The sequence below is a fragment of the Bemisia tabaci genome, chromosome 2 (assembly GCF_918797505.1).
Source record: "Bemisia tabaci chromosome 2, PGI_BMITA_v3".
Taxonomy (NCBI): Eukaryota; Metazoa; Arthropoda; class Insecta; order Hemiptera; family Aleyrodidae; genus Bemisia; species Bemisia tabaci.
Genome location: NC_092794.1, coordinates 79,499,309 through 79,521,094, shown reverse-complemented (window position 1 = coordinate 79,521,094; position 21,786 = coordinate 79,499,309). Strand labels below are relative to the sequence as shown.

At 39.2% G+C, this 21,786-nt stretch overlaps 1 protein-coding gene across 4 annotated transcripts in view; it reads right to left on the bottom strand.

Moving 5' to 3' along the window:
• Positions 1-17,842: 17,842 nt before the first annotated feature.
• Positions 17,843-21,786, bottom strand: part of LOC109035218 (transcriptional adapter 1) — a 94,360-nt gene continuing 90,416 nt past the window's right edge. For all 4 annotated transcript variants that reach the window (XM_072296375.1, XM_072296376.1, XM_019048779.2 and 1 more), the window contains 2 exons: positions 21,177-21,423; positions 17,843-18,610 (listed from right to left, as the gene is read on the bottom strand). In XM_072296375.1, the coding sequence (XP_072152476.1) occupies positions 18,497-18,610; positions 21,177-21,423 (361 nt within the window). In that variant the 3' untranslated portion in view covers positions 17,843-18,496. The remainder of the gene's footprint in view (positions 18,611-21,176; positions 21,424-21,786) is intronic.

The following is a 21,786-nucleotide window of genomic DNA, read 5'->3' as shown; positions in this document are numbered from 1 at the left end:
AAGCTCTTCTGTGACTTTTCGCATTTTAATGCAATGTTTCATTGTAACAGGCCCATCCCCCCTACGGGGGAGCTGTGGTGGCCCGGGGGCAATATGAAGACTTCGGTATCAGACTTGGAGTATTCGAGGACTCTTTGAAAAGAGAAACGGTATGTCCAAGAGCCGCCGAAGCTACTCTAAAAAATGAAGGTACGGACCCCCTAAATAACCTTTGGACCCCCCTAACTTTTGACAGGGGGGTCAGATCGACTTCCGGTTTGCGCCAAAAATTTTCTTTTTTTATGCTCTTTCTAACGATGTATCACATGATGGGGGTTGCCATTTGAAATTTTTGAGTTGCCCCCCGCCCCCCTCCCCCTGGGGGGTCGAAGAACTGAAAAGTACCTCAAAAAGTTTCCCCCTCGATATGAGGAAGGACGCCACAAACCGCAAATCGATATCATAATTAGAACTAAAGTTATGGCCAGTGGTGCGTAACTTTTGAATAACCCTGTATTACACTTACTATGTTTCTGTTTTTTTACTTTCAATTTGAATCAAGTCCCAAAAAAAAGCTGCACCTAACCTCAACCATGTGTGTTCATTGCAAAGAGAAAACATTGCAAATAGAGTCCCTTTATACTGAGAGTCAAGACAATTCGGCTCATGGATGTCACAAACGGGAATAAAGATTACAGAAATTGAACGTTTTTCGTAATCTTTGATCGGCCCATTCTCAAATGCCTTTCTCCGTTCCTCCTCTCATTCCGTTTGTTCCTTGCCGAACCCGTAATTCCCTGGTCCATTCCAGATTATAATCTTTGCAATTGGTGAAAATGTAATCTTTATTCCCGTTTGTGACACTGTGGAGGCCTAAAATACGGGAACCAATCAGAAATGGATTCAAATTGTCTTGACTCTCAGTATAAAGGGACTCTAATTGCAAATAGCCGCCAGCAATTCTCAAACTGAAATTTGAAAAATTTTCAATTTAAAGTAATCTTTTGTGACTTAAAACGGTTTTTTGTATTTCAATCAGTATCGTCTTAATACCTTTTCACTTCTGTTTCTAAAGTTTATCGCGTGGCAAAACCCGTACCCTCCTGACGTCACAACGCTTCAAGATGGCAGCCAAAATCGAAATGCGACCACCATTAGCTATGTTTATGCGAGCCTCTTAACCTAACTTCATACTTCAATCGAAACCTGAGTTTGAAACCAAGGTTCAAATCACGGCATAAACGATACGGAACTAACGAAATGTAGGTTTCCGAAATTTGTGTTTGAAACCTTATTTTACACTAAAGACTAGGTTTTCGCACTCCGCATAAACGAATCGGAGGTTGAAATTAGTTGAAATTCGACTTCAAATGCGATTTTCAGGTGCGCGATCGGCAATATGGCGGATTTATTATCATAACGTTCGTAAACAACTGGTGCTTATCCCACGATTTAGCTTTAATTTTGCCATTATTCAACATTTTTTACAATAGCTATGTTTATGCGAGCCTCTTAACCTAACTTCAATCGAAACCTGAGTTTGAAACCAAGGTTCAAATCACGGCATAAACGATACGGAACTAACGAAATGTAGGTTTCCGAAATTTGTGTTTGAAACCTTATTTTACACTAAAGACTAGGTTTTCGCACTCCGCATAAACGAACCGGAGGTTGAAATTAGTTGAAATTCGACTTCAAATGCGATTTTCAGGTGCGCAATCGGCAATATGGCGGATTTATTATCATAACGTTCGTAAACAACTGGTGCTTATCCCACGATTTAGCTTTAATTTTGCCATTATTCAACATTTTTTACAATAGCTATGTTTATGCGAGCCTCTTAACCTAACTTCAATCGAAACCTGAGTTTGAAACCAAGGTTCAAATCACGGCATAAACGATACGGAACTAACGAAATGTAGGTTTCCGAAATTTGTGTTTGAAACCTTATTTTACACTAAAGACTAGGTTCTCGCACTCCGCATAAACGAACCGGAGGTTGAAATTTGTTGAAATTCGACTTCAAATGCGATTTTCAGGTGCGCAATCGGCAATATGGCGGATTTATTATCATAACGTTCGTAAACAACTGGTGCTTATCCCACGATTTAGCTTTAATTTTGCCATTATTCAACATTTTTTACAATCATAATTTTACTACAATTGTTGCTTAAGCACTTTTACGTGATTCCTTCAGTTATATGTGGCTTACTTATCCTTATTTAGCTAAACGTAGGACGTTATTTTCTAGTGAAGGTGTTTAGTGTCAGATGGAATCCAGGCTTATTACTGCTTTTTCAGATAATTCTTGCAACTCTAATCAACATTTTATGACTACAGAAGCAAAGCAAGCAAAGAGCTTTACAGGCTACAATTGAGTAATAGCCTTACCTACCAGTTCATCATCTGCGGAGAACTTTTTTACTGTATCCAAACGATTTGCCTAAGATTTCAAGATACTTAAGGCACCCTGCTTCCCTTTAAGTAGTGCACCGAATTTTTTCATTTCAATCTACCGATTAAATCTAAAATCTGATCCAGTCAGAGCTGCATAGCTCTTGGATTTGTGTGTTATCCGTGTATCTATTTCCTGGTTGTCCTACTGGAAGTGTGACTCCAGCCACAACCGTGACCTGCTGACTTATTTCTTTGATCCAATCTCTAGTAAACGATGACTCAAATTCTGAAGCCATCATTTATTGAAACTAGTTCAAAGTTATTGCTCCAAAGTATCGTCACTCTTCTCATACTGATGCAGAAGGAAGGAGATTCTTCGGTGAGTGCTCTGTGATCCAAGATTTTCAATTTGAGATAAGAATAAGGTTTTTATTGAGGCGTGTAACAATTTTTGGTCGTTGAACCACTTGTCATAATTGAGCTTTGGCGTTAGAGATGCATCAACTGTGGAAAGTGGCTCTGCCTGTGCAAAAATATCTTGTGACAGCAGTGAATGTTAGTAAATGCGCTTTACAGATAGACTGAGAGCTCCAGATTCCAATCTACCTGAATAATTAAATTCAGAAGGATTTTTGAATTGAGTTCATATCGAATCTCAGTGGGAGAATAATATACAGTCTAAGCGAAAGAATATCAATGGTAAGGTTGGGTTTGTGTCTTAGATTAGTGAAATGCAATGGCAGGTTCTGAAATCTTGTTTGTCAGTTGCTCTTTACATGAGTCACCTTTGAAAATCAAGTTTAAGAAAAACACACATAGGTAGGCAAACAGTGGTGGTAGCTTGCCTATTTTCTTCCTGTCTTGCTCATGGACTCGGAGAGCAGTCGGAAAGAGGGGTGAGAAACAGGATTTCAGCGCGTGTCTCTGGGAATGTGGAAATTCAAAATTTGTGAAGCGTCACCAGTTCGTTGAGATTGTCACCGTCCGTTGCCTCAAGAGGATTTAGACGCTTCTGCTTCAGCGATACATTGTTGACCTATCAATATCTGCTTATTTTGATCATATCTTGAAGGAGGAATTCCCATAAGTATATCCCGATTCTTTATTTGTTTCACTACAATAATGGCAGACACACAATCTTTACGACAGCATGGAGTGAAAGTGCGGTGCTTTACTGGATTAGCACTCCTACACTTTCAATGCCTATATCTAAGTACCTATTGTAAGATCATTAGAAGCTCAATCAACAACATGATGAATTTCTGCGCCTGCCATAATTATTTTTAACATCACTAAAAATTACCTATGGCAACTTTTCTGAACTCAGAATATAAGCTCGAGCATGATTTGGAGGGTTGTTGAGATTAGGTATTCATTCAATTTTAAAGATGAACGTGAAATGATTAAACATCTACTGTCATTTTTCCAACTGTTGCTCAGAAAGTCAGTAAAGGCTTTTCTAGTGAAGATGAAGCCTCCGCTTATATATTGTGGAAAAATTGAACATACACAGGTTAAAAGAGTAATACCTAATAATTTATTGAATCAATTCATAGTGGAAAAATGAAGTATAGCTTGTGAAAATGGCGCCAACATGAAATTCAAGTTCAATCGAAAATATGCGCATAAACAGCGCCAAAATCGGAAAGTTTGATTTCCCGCGAAAGTCGGGTTACAGTGCACGCATAAACCCGACGGAGGAAACTTGCATTACAAACTCGGGTTTCATGAAACCCCGGTTTCGAGCCTCGCATAAACGTAGCTAATCATAATTCAGGGTGTCTAGCGACCGGGAAAACCGGGAAAGTCAGGGAGATGAAATTGGTCCGGGAGAAGTCAGGGGAAGTCAGGGAAGAAAAATGCAGAACCGGGAGAGAAGCGAACTCCCGTCGAAGATCGCGATTTTTTGAATAACTTCACGGCGCTTCGATACTTAGCCGTGCAGCGCTCTCTCCTGGTCTGAGGTGCCATCTGAACCGTTAGTGCTGACGTAAATAAAGAGACTACATAGCGTAGTCTCTTTATTCTATGGTGCTGACTAGTGGTGCTCCCTCTCTCTATCGCTGTGTTGCGTCCGCGACGCCTCCTTTAGCGTCCGCGACACCTCTGGAAGTGCCCCCGACGCCTTTTGAAGCGTCCACGACGCCTTTAAAGCGTCCGCGACGCCTCCTTCAGCGTCTGCGACACCTTTGGGAGTGTCAGCGACGCCTGTGCAAGCGTCCGCGACAACTTTAAGGCGTCCGTGACGCCTCCTTAAGCGTCCACGACACCTCTGAAAGTGTCCGCGACGCCTTTTTAAAGCGTTCACGACGCCTTCCAAGCGTCCAGGACGCCTCTGGTAGTGTCCGTGACGACTTTTGAAGCGTCCATGACGCCTTACGCAACTTAAGACGCGTCTGTCCGCGGCGTCCTGGACGCCGGCGGAAAATGCTGCTACCGAGTCGAGGGCGAGAGGACGCTCACATTTCGGAGCACGGCACCTTAGGAGCGGAATTTGTGGATTTTTTCCGCTCTGTCCGCTGTCAATTTCTCGAATTTTCGTTGATCGGACAGTATGCTTTGAGCCGCGAAAATGGCTGGAGGCGCTTTTTTTTTAGGAGGGTGTGGATTCGATCGACAAGAATCGACCGAAAAATAAAAACGTGAATCGATCGACACCGATTCGATGGACAAATTATTAAACAAGCGGTGTCGATTCGATCGACATGAATCGATCGGAAAAAACCGTGAATCGATCAGAAAAAAACGTGAATCGATCGGAAAAAAACGTGAATCGATCGGAAAAAAACGTGAATCGATCGGAAAAAAACGTGAATCGATCGACGAGAAATGATTGACAATTAATTAAAAAAAAAAAAAACGGTATCAAGTCAATCGACATGAATCGATCGAAAAACCAAAACGTGAACCGATCGACGTAATTCGATCGACTCACAGGTTTGTCGATCGATTCATGGCTTTTGTCGATCGATTCACGGCTTTCGTCGAACGATTCACGGATTTTGTCGATCAATTCACGGCTTTTGTGTTCGATTCGCGGGTTTGTCGAACTGAACACATTCGAAAATATGTAGGAAAAGCAGCGGACTGAGCGGAATTTGTTGGTGTCTCCGCTCCAATCTGTTGGCGACAGATCGGAGCGTCCTCCATCGGCGTTTTCCGCAGCGTCTCTCCGCCGCTAAGGTGCCGTCTCCGCGCAAAATCATTAGACAGATTTATCGGCGTCTCTCCGCGGCGTCCAGGACGCCGCGGACAGACGCGCCTCAAGTTGCGTAGCTTAAAGCATCCGCGACACCTCTGGAAGTGTTCGCGACACCTGTGGAAGCGTCCACGACAACTTTAAGGCGTCCGCGACGCCTTCTTAAGCGTCCACTACACCTCTGGATGTGTCCGCGACGCCTGTGGAAGCGTCCGCGACAAGTTTTAGGCGTCCGCGACGCCTGTGGAAGCGTCCGCGACAAGTTTTAGGCGTCCGCGACGCCTGTGGGAGTGTCCGCGACACCGCTTGAAGTGTCCGCGACGCCTTTTGAAGTGTCCACGACGCCTCCTTTAGCGTCCGCGACGCCTCCTTTAGCGTCCGCGACACCTCCGGAAGTGAACTATTTCTTCCTCTATTTATTTAATTCCCGAAGTTGCAAATGTCTATAAAGTTTTTTGAAGTAAGCAAAGATCAAGTTGATGCAATATTGGAAGAAAGAAAAGAATCTTTTTTACGAGAGTCTCCGTTGACACCATGACACCCAAAGACCGCAGAAAGGTTTTATTCTTGAATTGTAATCCATCGCTTTGAAGGGTGGAAAACATCGTACAGACTGAAAGCAAATTTTGGTAAAAGGTCATGAAAAGTCAGGGAGAAAGAAAATTCAATAGGTCAGGGAAAACCTTGAAAGTCAGGGAGAATGAAAAGAAAAATTTGCTAGACACCCTGTAATTTTACTACAATTGTTGCTTAAGCACTTTTACGTGATTCCTTCAGTTATATGTGGCTTACTTATCCTTATTTAGCTAAACGTAGGACGTTATTTTCTAGTGAAGGTGTTTAGTGTCAGATGGAATCCAGGCTTATTACTGCTTTTTCAGATAATTCTTGCAACTCTAATCAACATTTTATGACTACAGAAGCAAAGCAAGCAAAGAGCTTTACAGGCTACAATTGAGTAATAGCCTTACCTACCAGTTCATCATCTGCGGAGAACTTTTTTACTGTATCCAAACGATTTGCCTAAGATTTCAAGATACTTAAGGCACCCTGCTTCCCTTTAAGTAGTGCACCGAATTTTTTCATTTCAATCTACCGATTAAATCTAAAATCTGATCCAGTCAGAGCTGCATAGCTCTTGGATTTGTGTGTTATCCGTGTATCTATTTCCTGGTTGTCCTACTGGAAGTGTGACTCCAGCCACAACCGTGACCTGCTGACTTATTTCTTTGATCCAATCTCTAGTAAACGATGACTCAAATTCTGAAGCCATCATTTATTGAAACTAGTTCAAAGTTATTGCTCCAAAGTATCGTCACTCTTCTCATACTGATGCAGAAGGAAGGAGATTCTTCGGTGAGTGCTCTGTGATCCAAGATTTTCAATTTGAGATAAGAATAAGGTTTTTATTGAGGCGTGTAACAATTTTTGGTCGTTGAACCACTTGTCATAATTGAGCTTTGGCGTTAGAGATGCATCAACTGTGGAAAGTGGCTCTGCCTGTGCAAAAATATCTTGTGACAGCAGTGAATGTTAGTAAATGCGCTTTACAGATAGACTGAGAGCTCCAGATTCCAACCCTAGTAGCAGATTTATATAAATTTTTTTTTAAAGAAAGTATAAATTTTAACTAACCTAAAAATGAGATGCATAATTAGTAAGCATTGTTTATACTCCCGAGGTATTAACGGCTACATATATGGAAACCCTCGCTGTATAACAGTTATGCATTGCGTAGTGGCAGATTTATATAAAAAAAATTTGAAGAAATTATAAATTTTAACTAACCTAAAAATGAGATGCATAATTAGTACGCATTGCTTATACTTCCAAGGTATTAACGGCTACATATATGGAAACCTTCGCTGTACAACAGTTATGCATTTTGTAGTGGCAGATTTATAAAAAAGATGTTATAAAGGAAGTATAAATTTTAGGTAACCGAAAAGTGAGATGCATAATTAGTAAGCGTTGTTTATACTCCCGAGGTATTAACGGCTAAATATATGGAAACCCTCGGTGTATAACAGTTATGCATTATATTGAGCCAGTTTTATATAAGGCTTAAGTGAAAGTTTCCTTTTATCAACTGGTTAATATATTTTTCATATAAACTATGTTTGTTGCTCATAAATCAAAAAATATTTTGTTATAGAAAATTGTTGGTTTTCTTTAGCTTTCTTTAGTGAGTTTCAATCAACCGTTTTATGTAAATATTATAAAATGGAGGTTGCTTTCCTTAAAAAATTCGTGTTTACGTTTCTATGGTCAAGCTTGCTTTAATGAAGTTATTCTTAAATGTCTCTTAAATTCCTATTGAGGACAATTGGAATGAGTTCATCGAAAAGAAACCAACCCAAAATTATGACGTTTACTTTCTACATTGAGTCTTATGTACCAATAAAACTTCAGACCTCTTTTTCTCAGTTTCAAAATGCAGGTTGGTTCCTTTCTGATGAACTCGGCCCAATTCTACTCAATCGGATGACAAAGAACAATCATCAAAATATTAGTGCTTTCACTGGTTAAAACTGGGAAATAATACATGAAGGTATACTTGAAATTTAGAAAACTTGTATTTGCTCAAAATACAAGAATAGAAGAAATAGAAATAATAAGAATCAAATAATAGAATCAAAGAAGAATAATACGGTCAAATAATAGAATCAAAGAAGAATAATACGGTCAAATAATAGAATCAAATAGAAATGACATTAGAGATTTAATTTTTAATCCTTCAGCCTATTCTACCTGAATAATTAAATTCAGAAGGATTTTTGAATTGAGCATGTATGAAGGGCCGTTTGTAAAAAAAGTGTCAACTTCCTCCGGAAAGAGAGAAAGACTGGAGAGAGAGAAGAGGGCTGGGGAGAGGGGGTGAGAGGGCAGGGAGAGGAAAAATTGGCAGAGAGAGAAAAACAGTTAGTAGAGAGAGAAAAAAATTAGCGAGAGAAAGATGAATTTTTCATGGCGAAAATAATTTCTCCGCGGAAAATAATTTTACCCGAAGTTGAATTGCTGTTCTAATGTCCAGGATTGAGGTTATACCCTCAACGGTGCCATCGGTTGCACCGGTCGATTTGCTCCGTTGCCACATGGATAAGGATATTCAATTTTATACTTCGGTTCGGATAGTTCCAGTCCACTCAGTCCAGGCTCATCCATTCCCACCATTCCATTCTTCCATCATTATTATTTCACTTCTTGAGGAAAATAAAATTTACAAAGCAGTAGTAAAGCCAGTAGGGAAAAGAAAATAATTTTAAATAAGAAATTTACTCCCGATAATACGAAAAGCTGTGGTCAGTGGTTTGATTTGTTGGTACACACCGTGTATGAAGGGCCGTTTGTAACTAAAGATACTAATGTTGGCAATACATAAGAAATGATGTAACTTGAATGCAAGTAAGTGAGCAAAAGTCATCAATCGATGATCGTGAAATTTGAAATTTCACGATCATCGATGAATGACTTTTCGTCACTTGCAGCAAAACTTGCAACGTGTGGAAAGGGCTATATGAAATATTCAAAATATGTTTGAAATTTTGAAATATATATACGAAACTGTCGCAATATATAAGAAATGTGTCAATATTTAGTAAATCGACTCCAAAAATGGCGAAAATCGTGCAATATATAAGAAATGTGTCAATATATTAGAAATCGACTTCACAATATATATGGCGAAATTCGTGCGATACACAGGGTGATCCATAAGTCCTTTCCATCCCCTCTAAATTTTTACCTAATTGAGGCAAAGATTTGAAACTTGGGGGATGTTCTTAGGTCAAAGGGAGCTACTTTCTGGCTCCCTAAAATTTTCCGGGGAATCCTTAGGGGGGGAGGGGGGATGGAAACCAATTATTTTTTCAATTGAGAAGACCCCTTTTGTTGTACCTTGTTCGAAAGAGCATCAAAAAAGGAAACTTTTCGGGTGAACCAGACGTCAATATCTCAAACCGTTTCAAAATGGCGTTCGGTTAAAATTCAAGATGGCCGAAAATTGACACCGATTGTTTGTCAATGGATTTGCGGGAAAATCGGTATCCACGGGTATATTGATAGGAGAAGAATGAATTTGAAGTTAGATTTTCTAAAAAAACAACAAATTTCCAAAATGGCCAAAAATTCAGAAACTTGGGAGTTAGGGTTATTTTGGCATGAGATTAACAAATTTGAAGTTAGATTTCTAAAGAAAAAAAAATTCCAAAAAGGCCGATTTTTTTTTTTTTTTTTTTTTTTAGAAATCTAACTTCAAATTCGTTTTACTCCTGACAAAATACCCGTCGATGCCGATTTTCGCGCAAATCCATTGACAAACAATCGGTGTCAATTTTCGGCCATCTTGAATTTTAACCGAACGCCATTTTGAAACGGTTTGAGATATTGACTTGCTGGTTTACCCAAAAAGTTTCCTTTTTTGATGCTCTTTCGAACAAGGTACAACAAAAAGGGTCTTCTCAAGTGAAAAAATAATTGGTTTCCATCCCTTCTCCCCCCTAAGGGTTCCCCGGATAATTTTAGGGGGCCAGAAAGTAGCTCCCTTTAACCTAAGAACATCCCCCAAGTTTCAAATCTTTGCCTCAATTAGGTAAAAATTTAGAGGGGATGGAAAGGACTTATGGATTAGGTACCCTGTACCTATATCGCACGAATTTCGCCATATATATTGTGAAGTCGATTTCTTATATATTGCACAATTTTCGCCACATTTTTTGGAGTCGATTTCCTAAATATTGACACATTTCTTGAATATTGCGACAATTTCGTATATATATTTCAAAATTTCATATATATCTTGAATATTTCATATATTACACCATTTCTTATATATTGCCAACATTCGTATCTTTAGTTACAATCGGCCCTTCATACACCGTGCTTGCTTGCCGTGCCGTGCTTGAGAACAAGTCTAAGTCTGTTCTGTTCTGTTCTGTGTATAGGTAGCACGTGTAGCTCACAATCAGTACATACCAATTACATACCAAGCATGTGCCAAGCACCAAGCCCGCCAAGACAAGACTAGAGTCCCTTTATACTGAGAGTCAAGACAATTCAGCTCATGGATGTCACAAACGGGAATAAAGATTACAGAAATTGAACGTTTTTCGTAATCTTTGATCGGCCCATTCTCAAATGCCTTTCTCCGTTCCTCCTCTCGTTCCGTTTGTTCCTTGCCGAACGAACCCGTAATTCCCTGGTCCATTCCAGATTATAATCTTTGCAATTGGTGAAAATGTAATCTTTATTCCCGTTTGTGACACTGTGGAGGCCTAAAATACGGGAACCAATCAGAAATGGATTCAAATTGTCTTGACTCTCAGTATATAGGGACTCTAGACACGACTGTCAGACACTTCCAAGTACTACCAACATAACATCCATTTGTAAATAATATCCATGTGGCAACGGAGCAAATCGGCCGGTGCAACCGATGGCACCGTTGAGGGTATAACCAGGGACGAGTTCTATAGGACGCCGTTCTGTTGTGAGCGGGTGATTGCAGCGCATTCTCGCGTAGGATCCTAGTCAACTCAGAGGATCCTTCCCCCCGAACCTCGACTCATCCATCGCCCGCTCCAAAAGTGAGGTTAAGCCGGAGATTGAAAAATAACACATAAGGCGGCTGAATTCTTGAAAAATAAGTATATTTTTGGCGTTTTTCGACCCCTCTCGACAAGGAAGGGCCCGCCGCACTTAATAGCATGACGAAAAATTCGATTTTTCGCAGTTATACGCGATCCTACGGATTTTAATGAAGTCCAACAACTGATAACAGCAGTGAGTTGCGAGGATCCTACGCGCGACAGCAGCACTAGTACCTGCTCACGAATTTTTACATTGACTCTTACGGGAGTCCAGGGTCCTATAGAACTGGTCCCTGGTATAACCTCAATCCTGAACATTAGAACAGCAATTCAACCTCGGGTGAAATTATTTTCCGCGGAGAAATTATTTTCGCCATGAATAATTCATCTCTCTCTCGCTAATTTTTTTCTCTCTCTACTATCTATTTTTCTCTCTCTGCCAATTTTTCCTCTCCCTGCCCTCCCTCCCCCTCTCCCCAGCCATCTTCTCTCTCTCCAGTCTTTCTCTCTCTCCGGAAGAAGTTGACACTTTTTTTACAAACGGCCCTTCATATACATGAAACCCCGGTTTCGAGCCTCGCATAAACGTAGCTATTCTTTATCCGCCTTGAGTGTTACTTTTCCATCATAAACACTTACTTCGGTATCGGTAATAATCAAATCAAAGTTTACATTTCAGTTCTGTGTCTACAAGTGTCTGCGTCAGGAATCGTTCTCCAAGAACAGCATCTCATGACTGCAGCATACAGATGGAAATTAAGCTTGTTTTATGGTTTTATTTAAACAACTTGTGCTCTAAACTTATCGTTGAAGTGACAAATGGTGTCTATTACTGTACCCGAAAGCCTAGCGTAGAAACTTTTGAGCACCTGTCTCAGTGTGAGCGGTCCTTTGTTGCGGTCAAAGCTGCTCATTGATGACAGTTTCTCAAAGGAAAGGAAAAGTCTTCAATGGATCAAGAAAAATTATCTAATGACTTATACTGATGACGCATTCTATGTCATTCTCTAAAAATTCTTCCATGGCTTATTTATGTAGGTATAAATCAAGATTTAAAATGTATTTCCTTGACGTTAATAAATCTTTCCTAGTGAGTGGTAATCGGACTCCGAATGATTTCCTTTACCATTCCTCTACGGATATTTTAGGGAACAAAATAAATCCTGTGATTTCAGCCTAATTGTTGAAATTTTTTGTTTGTCGGGACGACATAGATGACATTGGTTAAAAGGCGGAGCGTGATTGGTTGGCTATGTCTTATCGCTGCTTTGTCGTGCCTATGTCAAGTTGAACTCTTGACAAGCTAACGGCACCTCTTAAGTTTCCGACAGTGTGTTGTCCATTCCACCTGACAAAGCAGGGATAAGACATAGCCGACTAATCTCGCTCGGTTTTTTAACCTATGTCATCTATGCCGTCCCAACAAACAAAAAATTTCAACAATCAGGCTGCTCAGGTGTGTCTTTTGTTGTTCTTTTGGTCTAACTCAAAGCTCAAAATCATTTAAAATCAATCATCATCACAGGTTTCCTAAATCTTTGAAATGTGCATTGAAATTTCATCAAAATTATTTCCAAGTCATGTCAAGAAGATTTTAATGGTCTTTCACGTTTGGATAAACCTTCAAAAATGTCATTATGAGCGCTTTTATGAATGCTGTGAGCACTAAATGTCACTCAAAATTTCCTCGAACGAAGCGCCGCCCATTATTGTCACTGTTTTTCTTTGATACCTTAATTTATATCTGTTCTTTTTCCCTGAGAGGGGTGAAAAACATCCAAAGCAAGTTTTTAAACTTTTTTTTTCTAAACAGAGCAATAATCAATGCCATTTCTCCCTGTATCGGGTTGAACCTTTGACCTTGCTTGTTCCTTCTCTGCTGCCCTAGGTCAACATCTTTTGACAATTTGAATGTTTCTATAACCATCTCTTTGGGCTGGAATAAAGGTGTAGCTTCAGACTTTTGAGGTACGGATCCACTTCTCAGACTTTCCAACTTAAATTTTCCTGTTGCAGCATTAACTCCGTCTTCTGAGAAAGTAAAGATCCAGTAGGCATCCTCAACTAATAATCCAGAAATAGGGGGAAAAATCCAGCAAACTCCATCGAGCCCAGGGGGTGGTTAAGCTTTCTTTACATTTTTTGCACTAGGACAGTACCTTCCATTTGCCAGATATTGCTAGAGTCCCTTTGGCAGTGAATTTGAAAGGCGCCTCCCCAGGCAAATGAAACCTCAAGTGCTCACCCCTTCCGAATGCATGGTATTCTATTCATAGGATGATTTGAATTCAAATTAACTTTGCAGAGAAGATGGTTGAAACTTTTTATAGTGTTTAAAAATCTCAGCTCCTATTTTCTTTTAATAAAAGAGAACGAATCGACATCATTCCTTGAAGTTCCTGCAGGATTTTCTTCGTAAAGAGAAGAAAAATCACGGCAGTTTTTAAAACCTTCCGTCAAGTGGTTTCCCATTTAAAAATTAAAGTATGACAGGAAGTCTGTAGCGTCACATACCAAGATAAGTGGTAATTAAAATATTCCAAATCATACCATAAACTGTTCCTACAGAAATTGTGCACTTCTGATGACACCGCAACACCAAGGATAAAACTGAGAAATGGTCTCAAACTTAGGGCGAGGACTAAATTTTTAGATTGTCATGAAGAAAGGGTGTTAACTACTATTTCAGGGAGACAATTTTTCTTGATCCATCGAAGACTTTTCCTTTGAGAAACTGTCATCAATGAGCAGCTTTGACCGCAACAAAGGACCGCTCACACTGAGACAGGTGCTCAAAAGTTTCTACGCTAGGCTTTCGGGTACAGTAATAGACACCATTTGTCACTTCAACGATAAGTTTAGAGCACAAGTTGTTTAAATAAAACCATAAAACAAGCTTAATTTCCATCTGTATGCTGCAGTCATGAGATGCTGTTCTTGGAGAACGATTCCTGACGCAGACACTTGTAGACACAGAACTGAAATGTAAACCAAGACCAATCCACACAGGTCAGTCATTGCGCATCTTTTTGAAAGCCACTTCCCCGCCCGGCCCTAACTCGGCTGCACTCAATAGTACGTCACAATGGATGCTCCCATCAAGAGTGGCGGTAGCCACCCCCGGTCGAGGAAAATGACGTCCTACTAAAGTCCCGATAACAAACGGGTGGCCGACACTCTTCATACCGCTATATAAAAAAACCGCAAAAAAAGGCCTTATTAGGCCATTTTTTCAAAATGGCGGAAAATTCTCATCATATACGCGGTAGGAAACTTCAGATTCGGATTCAGCAACCCAAAAAATCTAAAGTAAGCCAAAAAAATCGCTATGTACCCAAAATTCCAGGTAGACTTACCAGGCGCCTGGACTAACATTGAAATGGTTCAGCACATACCTTACGTAGAATTTTGGCATCCGACTCAGCATAGATTTGTTGCTGAAACTACTGATACTGCCTTTAAATCCTTGACATGGGTCTCGCTTTAAACCAGATTACTGGGATTTTTTGACATCGAACAGATCTTCGTAGGGATGACGGTATTAAAATTTACTTACTGTCAAAGGTACTTACAGTTTTGCTTACTAATAAATGAACCAGAGATGGAGGAAGTTACACAGAACTTGCAGCACGGTAATAAAGGTAGACACAAAATTTAGAGATAGTAGGGAAAAATAAAGGGAAGTTTCATTGGTATAATTTAGTTTCAATTCGAAATAACAACATTAATTTATTTATATGACTTCAGTGGAATTTCCGTAACACCCAATAACAACTAGTGAAATGATATATAGGTGGAGGAAGCGAGGCCAGTGGAGCACAGCAGAATAAAATCCATGTATTAATATTTAAAGTATAGATAAAATCTAATGAAGTATTATCGTTGTGATTAAACCAGCAGTGATCCACGTCTGAAACTCATTCTCATTCTTGGGATGAAGAGTGGAACTGGAGAGATAACATATGGGACTATAGAGTATTGCATTTTTTCAATTAACTCGTTTGAGCCTGATATGAGGGTAGACACGAAATGCAGAGTTAATGAAAAGTTAAAAATATGAAGCTTCGTTGATATCATAATTTAGTTAGAAATTCAAAATTAAAACTTTAATTCACTTGTTCAATGCATGAATGCGACATTTTGAAAAAGCGAAAAGACAACAAACACAATAATAGACGGGACAAACAAAATGACGATGTTTTCGGATTAGGAATATAAGGTACTTTTGATAGGGCTACCCGGGCCACCGGAAAACCACATTTTTTACAGGTACATAATATTAAATGGAAAATGGCTCGAATTTTCAAATTGTTGGGTAGGATCCTAAGGTTCGATCATGGAGAAGATTTCAACACATTTAAATATGGATTTTAAAACTTGGTGTGGCCTGTGTCGGATGGCAACGATTGTCGCAATTTTCGATGGTTTTTCTCCAGTTTCTAGCTTGGTAGGCTTGCCAGCAAAAAACGGTTAAATTAACCAGTAGTTTATTCACAGCTGGTTTTAAAAACCCCGAATAGTATGAGGTTTCTATTTATTCTCTAGGTGATAACCCATCCGATAAATTTCTCCCAACAGTATGCGTTGTTCAAAAAACATGGGACTCAAGCACCTGATTTACTTTGCAGGAAATATCAAATCGCTCCTTAAAATACATTATGTTGAGGCAAGTTATGGGCCTGGAGTTTTAAGGATTTGCAGTTTCTCTATTTTTTGCTATCAAGTATGTCGTCCCTTCAGCTGACCAGAGTTGGAATTCTTTCCTGTTAAGTAGTTTGTTATGCTCGACAGTTAGGTACTTATGGATGCTAGGAATTGTTTTGAACCAGAGGCTTTGCATCTTATCTGGACCAGGTGTTTTATTATTATTGAAACAAATCCTGTACTGAAAAGTTTGAAGGTTTTTGATTTTATAATCTTTCAATCCGAGCCTGAGAAATACGTCTGATTTTGAAAAATTTGTAAAAAATTTGTCCGAATTTTGAATGAAAAATTTTGAATTCTATTACAAGAGAAAAATTAGAAAAAGAATATCGTGACTTCAAATTCTGGTTGAATAGGAATACAAAATACAGCCTAAATGCGACACTCAGTGTTCATCACTCTTGCACACTTACCATCAGCTGCCAAAAATTCTAGTATACTTTACGTGTATTCCTTTGTTTGTTTGCTGTTTTTTTCCCCTTTTCTTCTTAATTTGCTTATTGATTTGTTTCCATCAAAATTTCGATAATCTTCGGATTTTTCTTGGAGTTCTACTTCTCTCACATATATTCAATTTATTCCTCTGTTTTTAATTGTAATAGTAAACGAGATACGCTTTCAAACTATGTTTATTTTAAACTATGTTCAACAAGAAATCAGTTTTGTATTAGAATTCTAGGAGGCATTCATCTGATTCACCCCAATAAATTATTCGGCCCATCACAAGAAGAGGACAAAGTAATGATGCTCATAGTAATGATGAACATAAAACATACGAGGTCTGTTAGATTAGAAACCCGATTTTGGTCATAACTAGCCCACAATGCGTCCAATTTACATTTTCTTGAGCTTTTCTGATAGCTGAAAATATATTTAAGAACGCTACGTTCACAAATTTGAAAAATCTTAATTAGCTTCGTTGGTATGTGGCTTAAAGTAAGGCAACCTCAAGGGTGTTTTGCGATTTTTATGTTTGACCGAACTTGTCTCTCTTTTTTCGGTCTTGCACTACATTTTTCAGCCCACAAGGGCGATTGGAGTTTCGTCTCCATATCGTAGCCGTATACTAAAGTATTGTCACCGAAAATTATCCTATCCAAAAATGTAGGATCATTGTTGGAGCGTTCAAGCAGCTAAAGGGAAATTGGCATTTGGTTGGATTTTCGTTCAATGGACAACAATCAAGGGGCAAGTGTACCTGGAACTTGATGCGTGTCTACATACTCTATCAAAATTGTACGTACAGAGCTTTCAGAAATACTACTCTGTTCAACAAGCTCGAAACGACCATTTTCGAGCAATTTTGTCCGCACTTATTCTACCACGTGACAAATGTCGGTTGCCGTTGAGGGTCGATTCCCATGCTCCTCATCTTTAACGAACTCCTGACCAGTTTTGAATCGTTAAACCTTTCAAAACAGTGGAAACGTCTCATACAATGATCATGGTAAACTTTACTTAGCATATACCAAAAGTTTCTGTATAAGGTTTACCGAGTTTAAAACAAAATTTAATGTCGAATCTTTGCTCTATCAGTGATCGCATGATGAAAATCGCAAAACGCACCTGACTTACTCCTGTTCAAGATGACTTAGAATAAACACTGATCAAAATAAACAAAATCTGTGAATGTAGCGTTCTTAAGTATATTTTCAGCTATCAGGAAAGCTCAAGAAAATCTAATTCGGACGCATTGTGGGCTAGTTATGACCAAAATCCGGTTTCTAATCTAACAGCCCTCGTATTGACATAGCTTAATGCAGTAAAAACGTTTTTCCCTACAGACTCATTCACAATTTCGCCTCAAGAGAGCACATGATGCAGATTTTCAACACGAACACCTTCTTTGCACACCTTTAAAAAAGTAACATAAGAGTTAGGTTAGAAGCTAAGAGGAAATAATTGTATTGACCTAACCTCTTTTAATTCCATTTTTTTCTGTATAACTTTTAAAATAAGGGTAAACTTCGATGAATATTTTTTTTTATTTTTTTTTTTTTAAAGATTTTTATTTTGTAAACTTCCAAAGGAATTATATACAATATCTTTACAATGTAATAAATCAGTATACAAGAGACAACAGAGTAGTTTCTTAATTCTTGAACGAAAAGGAAACAGAGGTGAGTATAAGTAGTGAAACTACTACTCGATGAATGTGAAATATGAAAGTCAGATTTAAGCCGACTGCACACACAGCAAGTGGGGACCTGCAAGTGGCACATCAATGCCGCTGTGTTGAGTGTTGATCGCGCAGACTGCGCGGCCCGCGCAGTTTGCACGCTCACCGATGAGCCTCTTGCAGTCACTTGCAGATCCCCACTTGCTGTGTGTGCAGTCGGCTCTACATCCAAAATTTGATGCAGAAATGCAAAGAACGATAACAATGATAAAGAGGAATAAGTTAGAAAATGGCCTGAGAGAAACGCTACCATCCGTTTCTGTACATAACATGTACCTCCAGATGGAATGTGACGCAAAAACAAGGTAGAACACGTAGCTCAAAATCTGCTAATTTCTCATTAATGATTAACTGCGTTCTGTTTCAAGTTAAGAAGGAGTGAACCAACTTCTTGACCAATTTTCACTCTTCTTACAAAGTTGAAAGAGCCAATTGCTTCACCAAGATCGATCAAACCAAGCTGATGTACTCCATCTCGCCCAAACTAGGATGCTGCTGCCGAGCTAACATTCGTTCTATGCTGATTGAAAATATACTGTGTGATGCTATCAAATTCCTGTTGGTCTAAAAAAAGAAAAAACTTTCTTGGTGTGCATAGTCAACGAAAACAATACGAATAATAACAGTACAGATGTAAACATTCGAAAAGTTGCAGTGTCTGAACTCATACATAATGTAAATTTACAGTAAATTGATTACCTATGCCAATAGATTATCGTGTGCAACTTACTGACTCTCATATTCTAATTAAGTACCCTGTGGTACCCAAGAGTGAAAGGCTGGGCACAGGCAGCCTCACGATTAATGCATGACTAGGGGCCTCTGAAGAAGTGGGGGCAGGTTCGTCGCAACCTGAAAAACAAGCTGTGCCTCCCTGACTAGGACTGAGATACACCAGTCAATGATTTTCTTGATGGACAGTCCAATAAAAAAAGCTTCGGTTAAGTGTCGCGTGTGCCTTGAGCACACAACTCAGCTTTTCTCTCATTTTCCCAATTTCCCATATTTTTCTTCTAGTCATTTGCAATTGCTGGATTTGAGCATTTGTGTCTAAAGTTTCATTTTTTTCCCCATCATATCGTCCAGCAATTGCATTGGCTTGAATGACTAGACTTGCGACTGATTGCTGCAATGATTATAGCCACCCAATCAAGCGTAGCCTTCTTGTCTCACCACCTGTGACATCAACAAGTCTATATAAGAATGGGCTTTCTATCATGACTAATTCCGGCATGTATGCCTCCCTCGCCCTTCAGACATTTCTCGTGTGAAATCATTTTTGTAAAATCTTAAATCACAATTCAGTTACATATATATACATGCGTCCTACAAAGTATTCATTCATTGCTCTCCCACAAACATTATATCTTCTCAGTGCCGATAGAAACCTAAATCCACCAGGTCCAAACATCAATAGCAAGAATAGGTCAAGCATTGAGGAATGTGGCGCATTAGCAGAGACGGCTCTAGTAATTTGGCAACACCAGATTGCCTCCATTTAAACCTATGCTAAATAATCGATTTTTGTTGGAGCACCTGGCCCCTCCAAAAATTAATACATTTCTATACGTTTAAATGGAGAAAAGACGATGTTGCCAATTTGCTGGATCCGCCAATGTGCATTAGATAGTTTATATACGAAGAACAAAGATAGTTTTTTATTGTCTCAGTGTACGGCACAGCAACCAATTCTGCTCCTGGTACTTTGTCCCCTTGTGAGTTGGCCACGACTAAAGTAGAAAAACTCAGACAGTATGTGGCTGGGAATCCAATCATGAATTGGCTGACATGCACTGATCATACCTAGCTTCTACAAAGGAGATGAAACCTTTCCTGCTTTTTCCAAACTTCAAACTTTTCAAGTTCCTTCACTTTCTCTAACTTCTCCCTTCCCTTGGATTAACACTTCTACCAACTTAACTTCATAAATATGCTGTGGATCAAGAACTAACTTTGCAAACAAACTGAAATTACTTCAATATTCTTAAGAAGTGTTTAATTACATGCAAATCAAGCTCTAGATATTCTTCTTAATATTACTTACATTCAAAATATCAATTACCTAATTAGCATATACACATAACTCGTTGAAAAGGTAGAGAATTGAATACAAAGATACCGCGTCATGAGTGTATTTTCCGAAGGGTAGTGTCACATTGGGGTATGAAATCATTTACCCAACCCCTCTTGACACAGATATGTTTCAAGAAACAGTTCCCTTTGACTGCGCAACTCCTACCCCCCCCCTTTACCCGTAAAAACTGTAAATTGCCACTATTATGGAACGCGTCGGCCGATTTCGCTGAAATTCAATAGGAAACCAGTCTTAGTAGAGATCTAACTACCATCAAAATTTCAGCTCAAAATATTCATTTTTACTCGAATTATTGCGTGGACAAAATTACACCTCCCCCGATTTTGCCCCTCGCTGTGCGACAAGTAATTAACATATTCCGATTTTTTCTTCACAGTTTCAAAGTACTCTTAGGGGACTATAAACCCCAGAAGTTTCGTTTCAAGAAACTTAAAAATTAACTGCCAGTCAACGCTCTGAAAACTGAAAAATCCTCACGCTGGCTGAAATAAATAAATAAATACATACATACATACATACATATATATATATATATATATATCAAATGATTTGTTACGACCGTCATTCATTTTTATGAAATGCAATTTTTTAACGGTAGAGGGCGTGAGCCGCGCTGCTAGTGTGGTTCCCGCCGGAGTTTGGCATTCTGATTTGCACGGCATCTCAGAGTGTTCCGGCTTCAAATCGGGACTGGCTGTCTATGCACACCTGACGATCGCTAACAAGCGTGAAACCGGTAGTGGCGCTGACAACAGGCCTGATTTCTTTACCCACATCCAACTCTCCTCAATTGAGGTTCTTGCTGGTATGGGAAAATCCATACGAAAAAACAATAGTGACCGATACCTCTTAAAAAACTGCATTTTATATACATATATATATATATGTGTGTGACAGAAAATGAATGACATATATATTCGTGATCTACGACTCGAGATCGGTGCTCTTTACATGGTCCCAGGTCTAGGTCCCACCATGAGGGAGAACGCAAAAAATACAATAATTGATCAAATTAAGAAACTGTTGGTAACTTACATTCAATGCTTCGATTATATCCAAGGTGGTGACATTGGGGTTTTTGAGAATTTTATAACTAGGTGCACTGCTACAAGCCATTTCAAACATGATACGCTGCTTAAAGCGTTCATTTTCTAAAGTTGGTTTGATGGCAGAACTGAGCAAGATGGCTACCTCCCTGGGAAACTCATGGTCACTGTGCTCGGTTTTTAGTTTTTCCCAATTTTGACAGTCCATGTTTGATCGAATGACCTCCGTGCTATGACTGAAAGAGACAAGTAAAATACGATTACAAAAATTTGTTGGGGTCACAATTTTGAGCACCAGAGCAAAATGTTGCGGAAAGAGCTCAAAGGGTCTGGGCAACGGTGCCCCCTCGTTAATTTCTTCTAAGAGCAGAGCATATTCATAAATCTTGGACCTCTGAGCTTCAAATCTCTCCCTTTTTTCAGAAATGTTTGATTCCGTATGAACCTCACGAGTTTCACCTAATTTTTCAGAGATTAGATTTAAAGATGAATTTCTTACTATGTACATTTGATACACTGATTTCACCAAAAATTCAGCAGTGAGTCTTTCCTAAGACTTACATTAGTATGATTGCTTCAATTTGGCGCAGGTCCTGTTG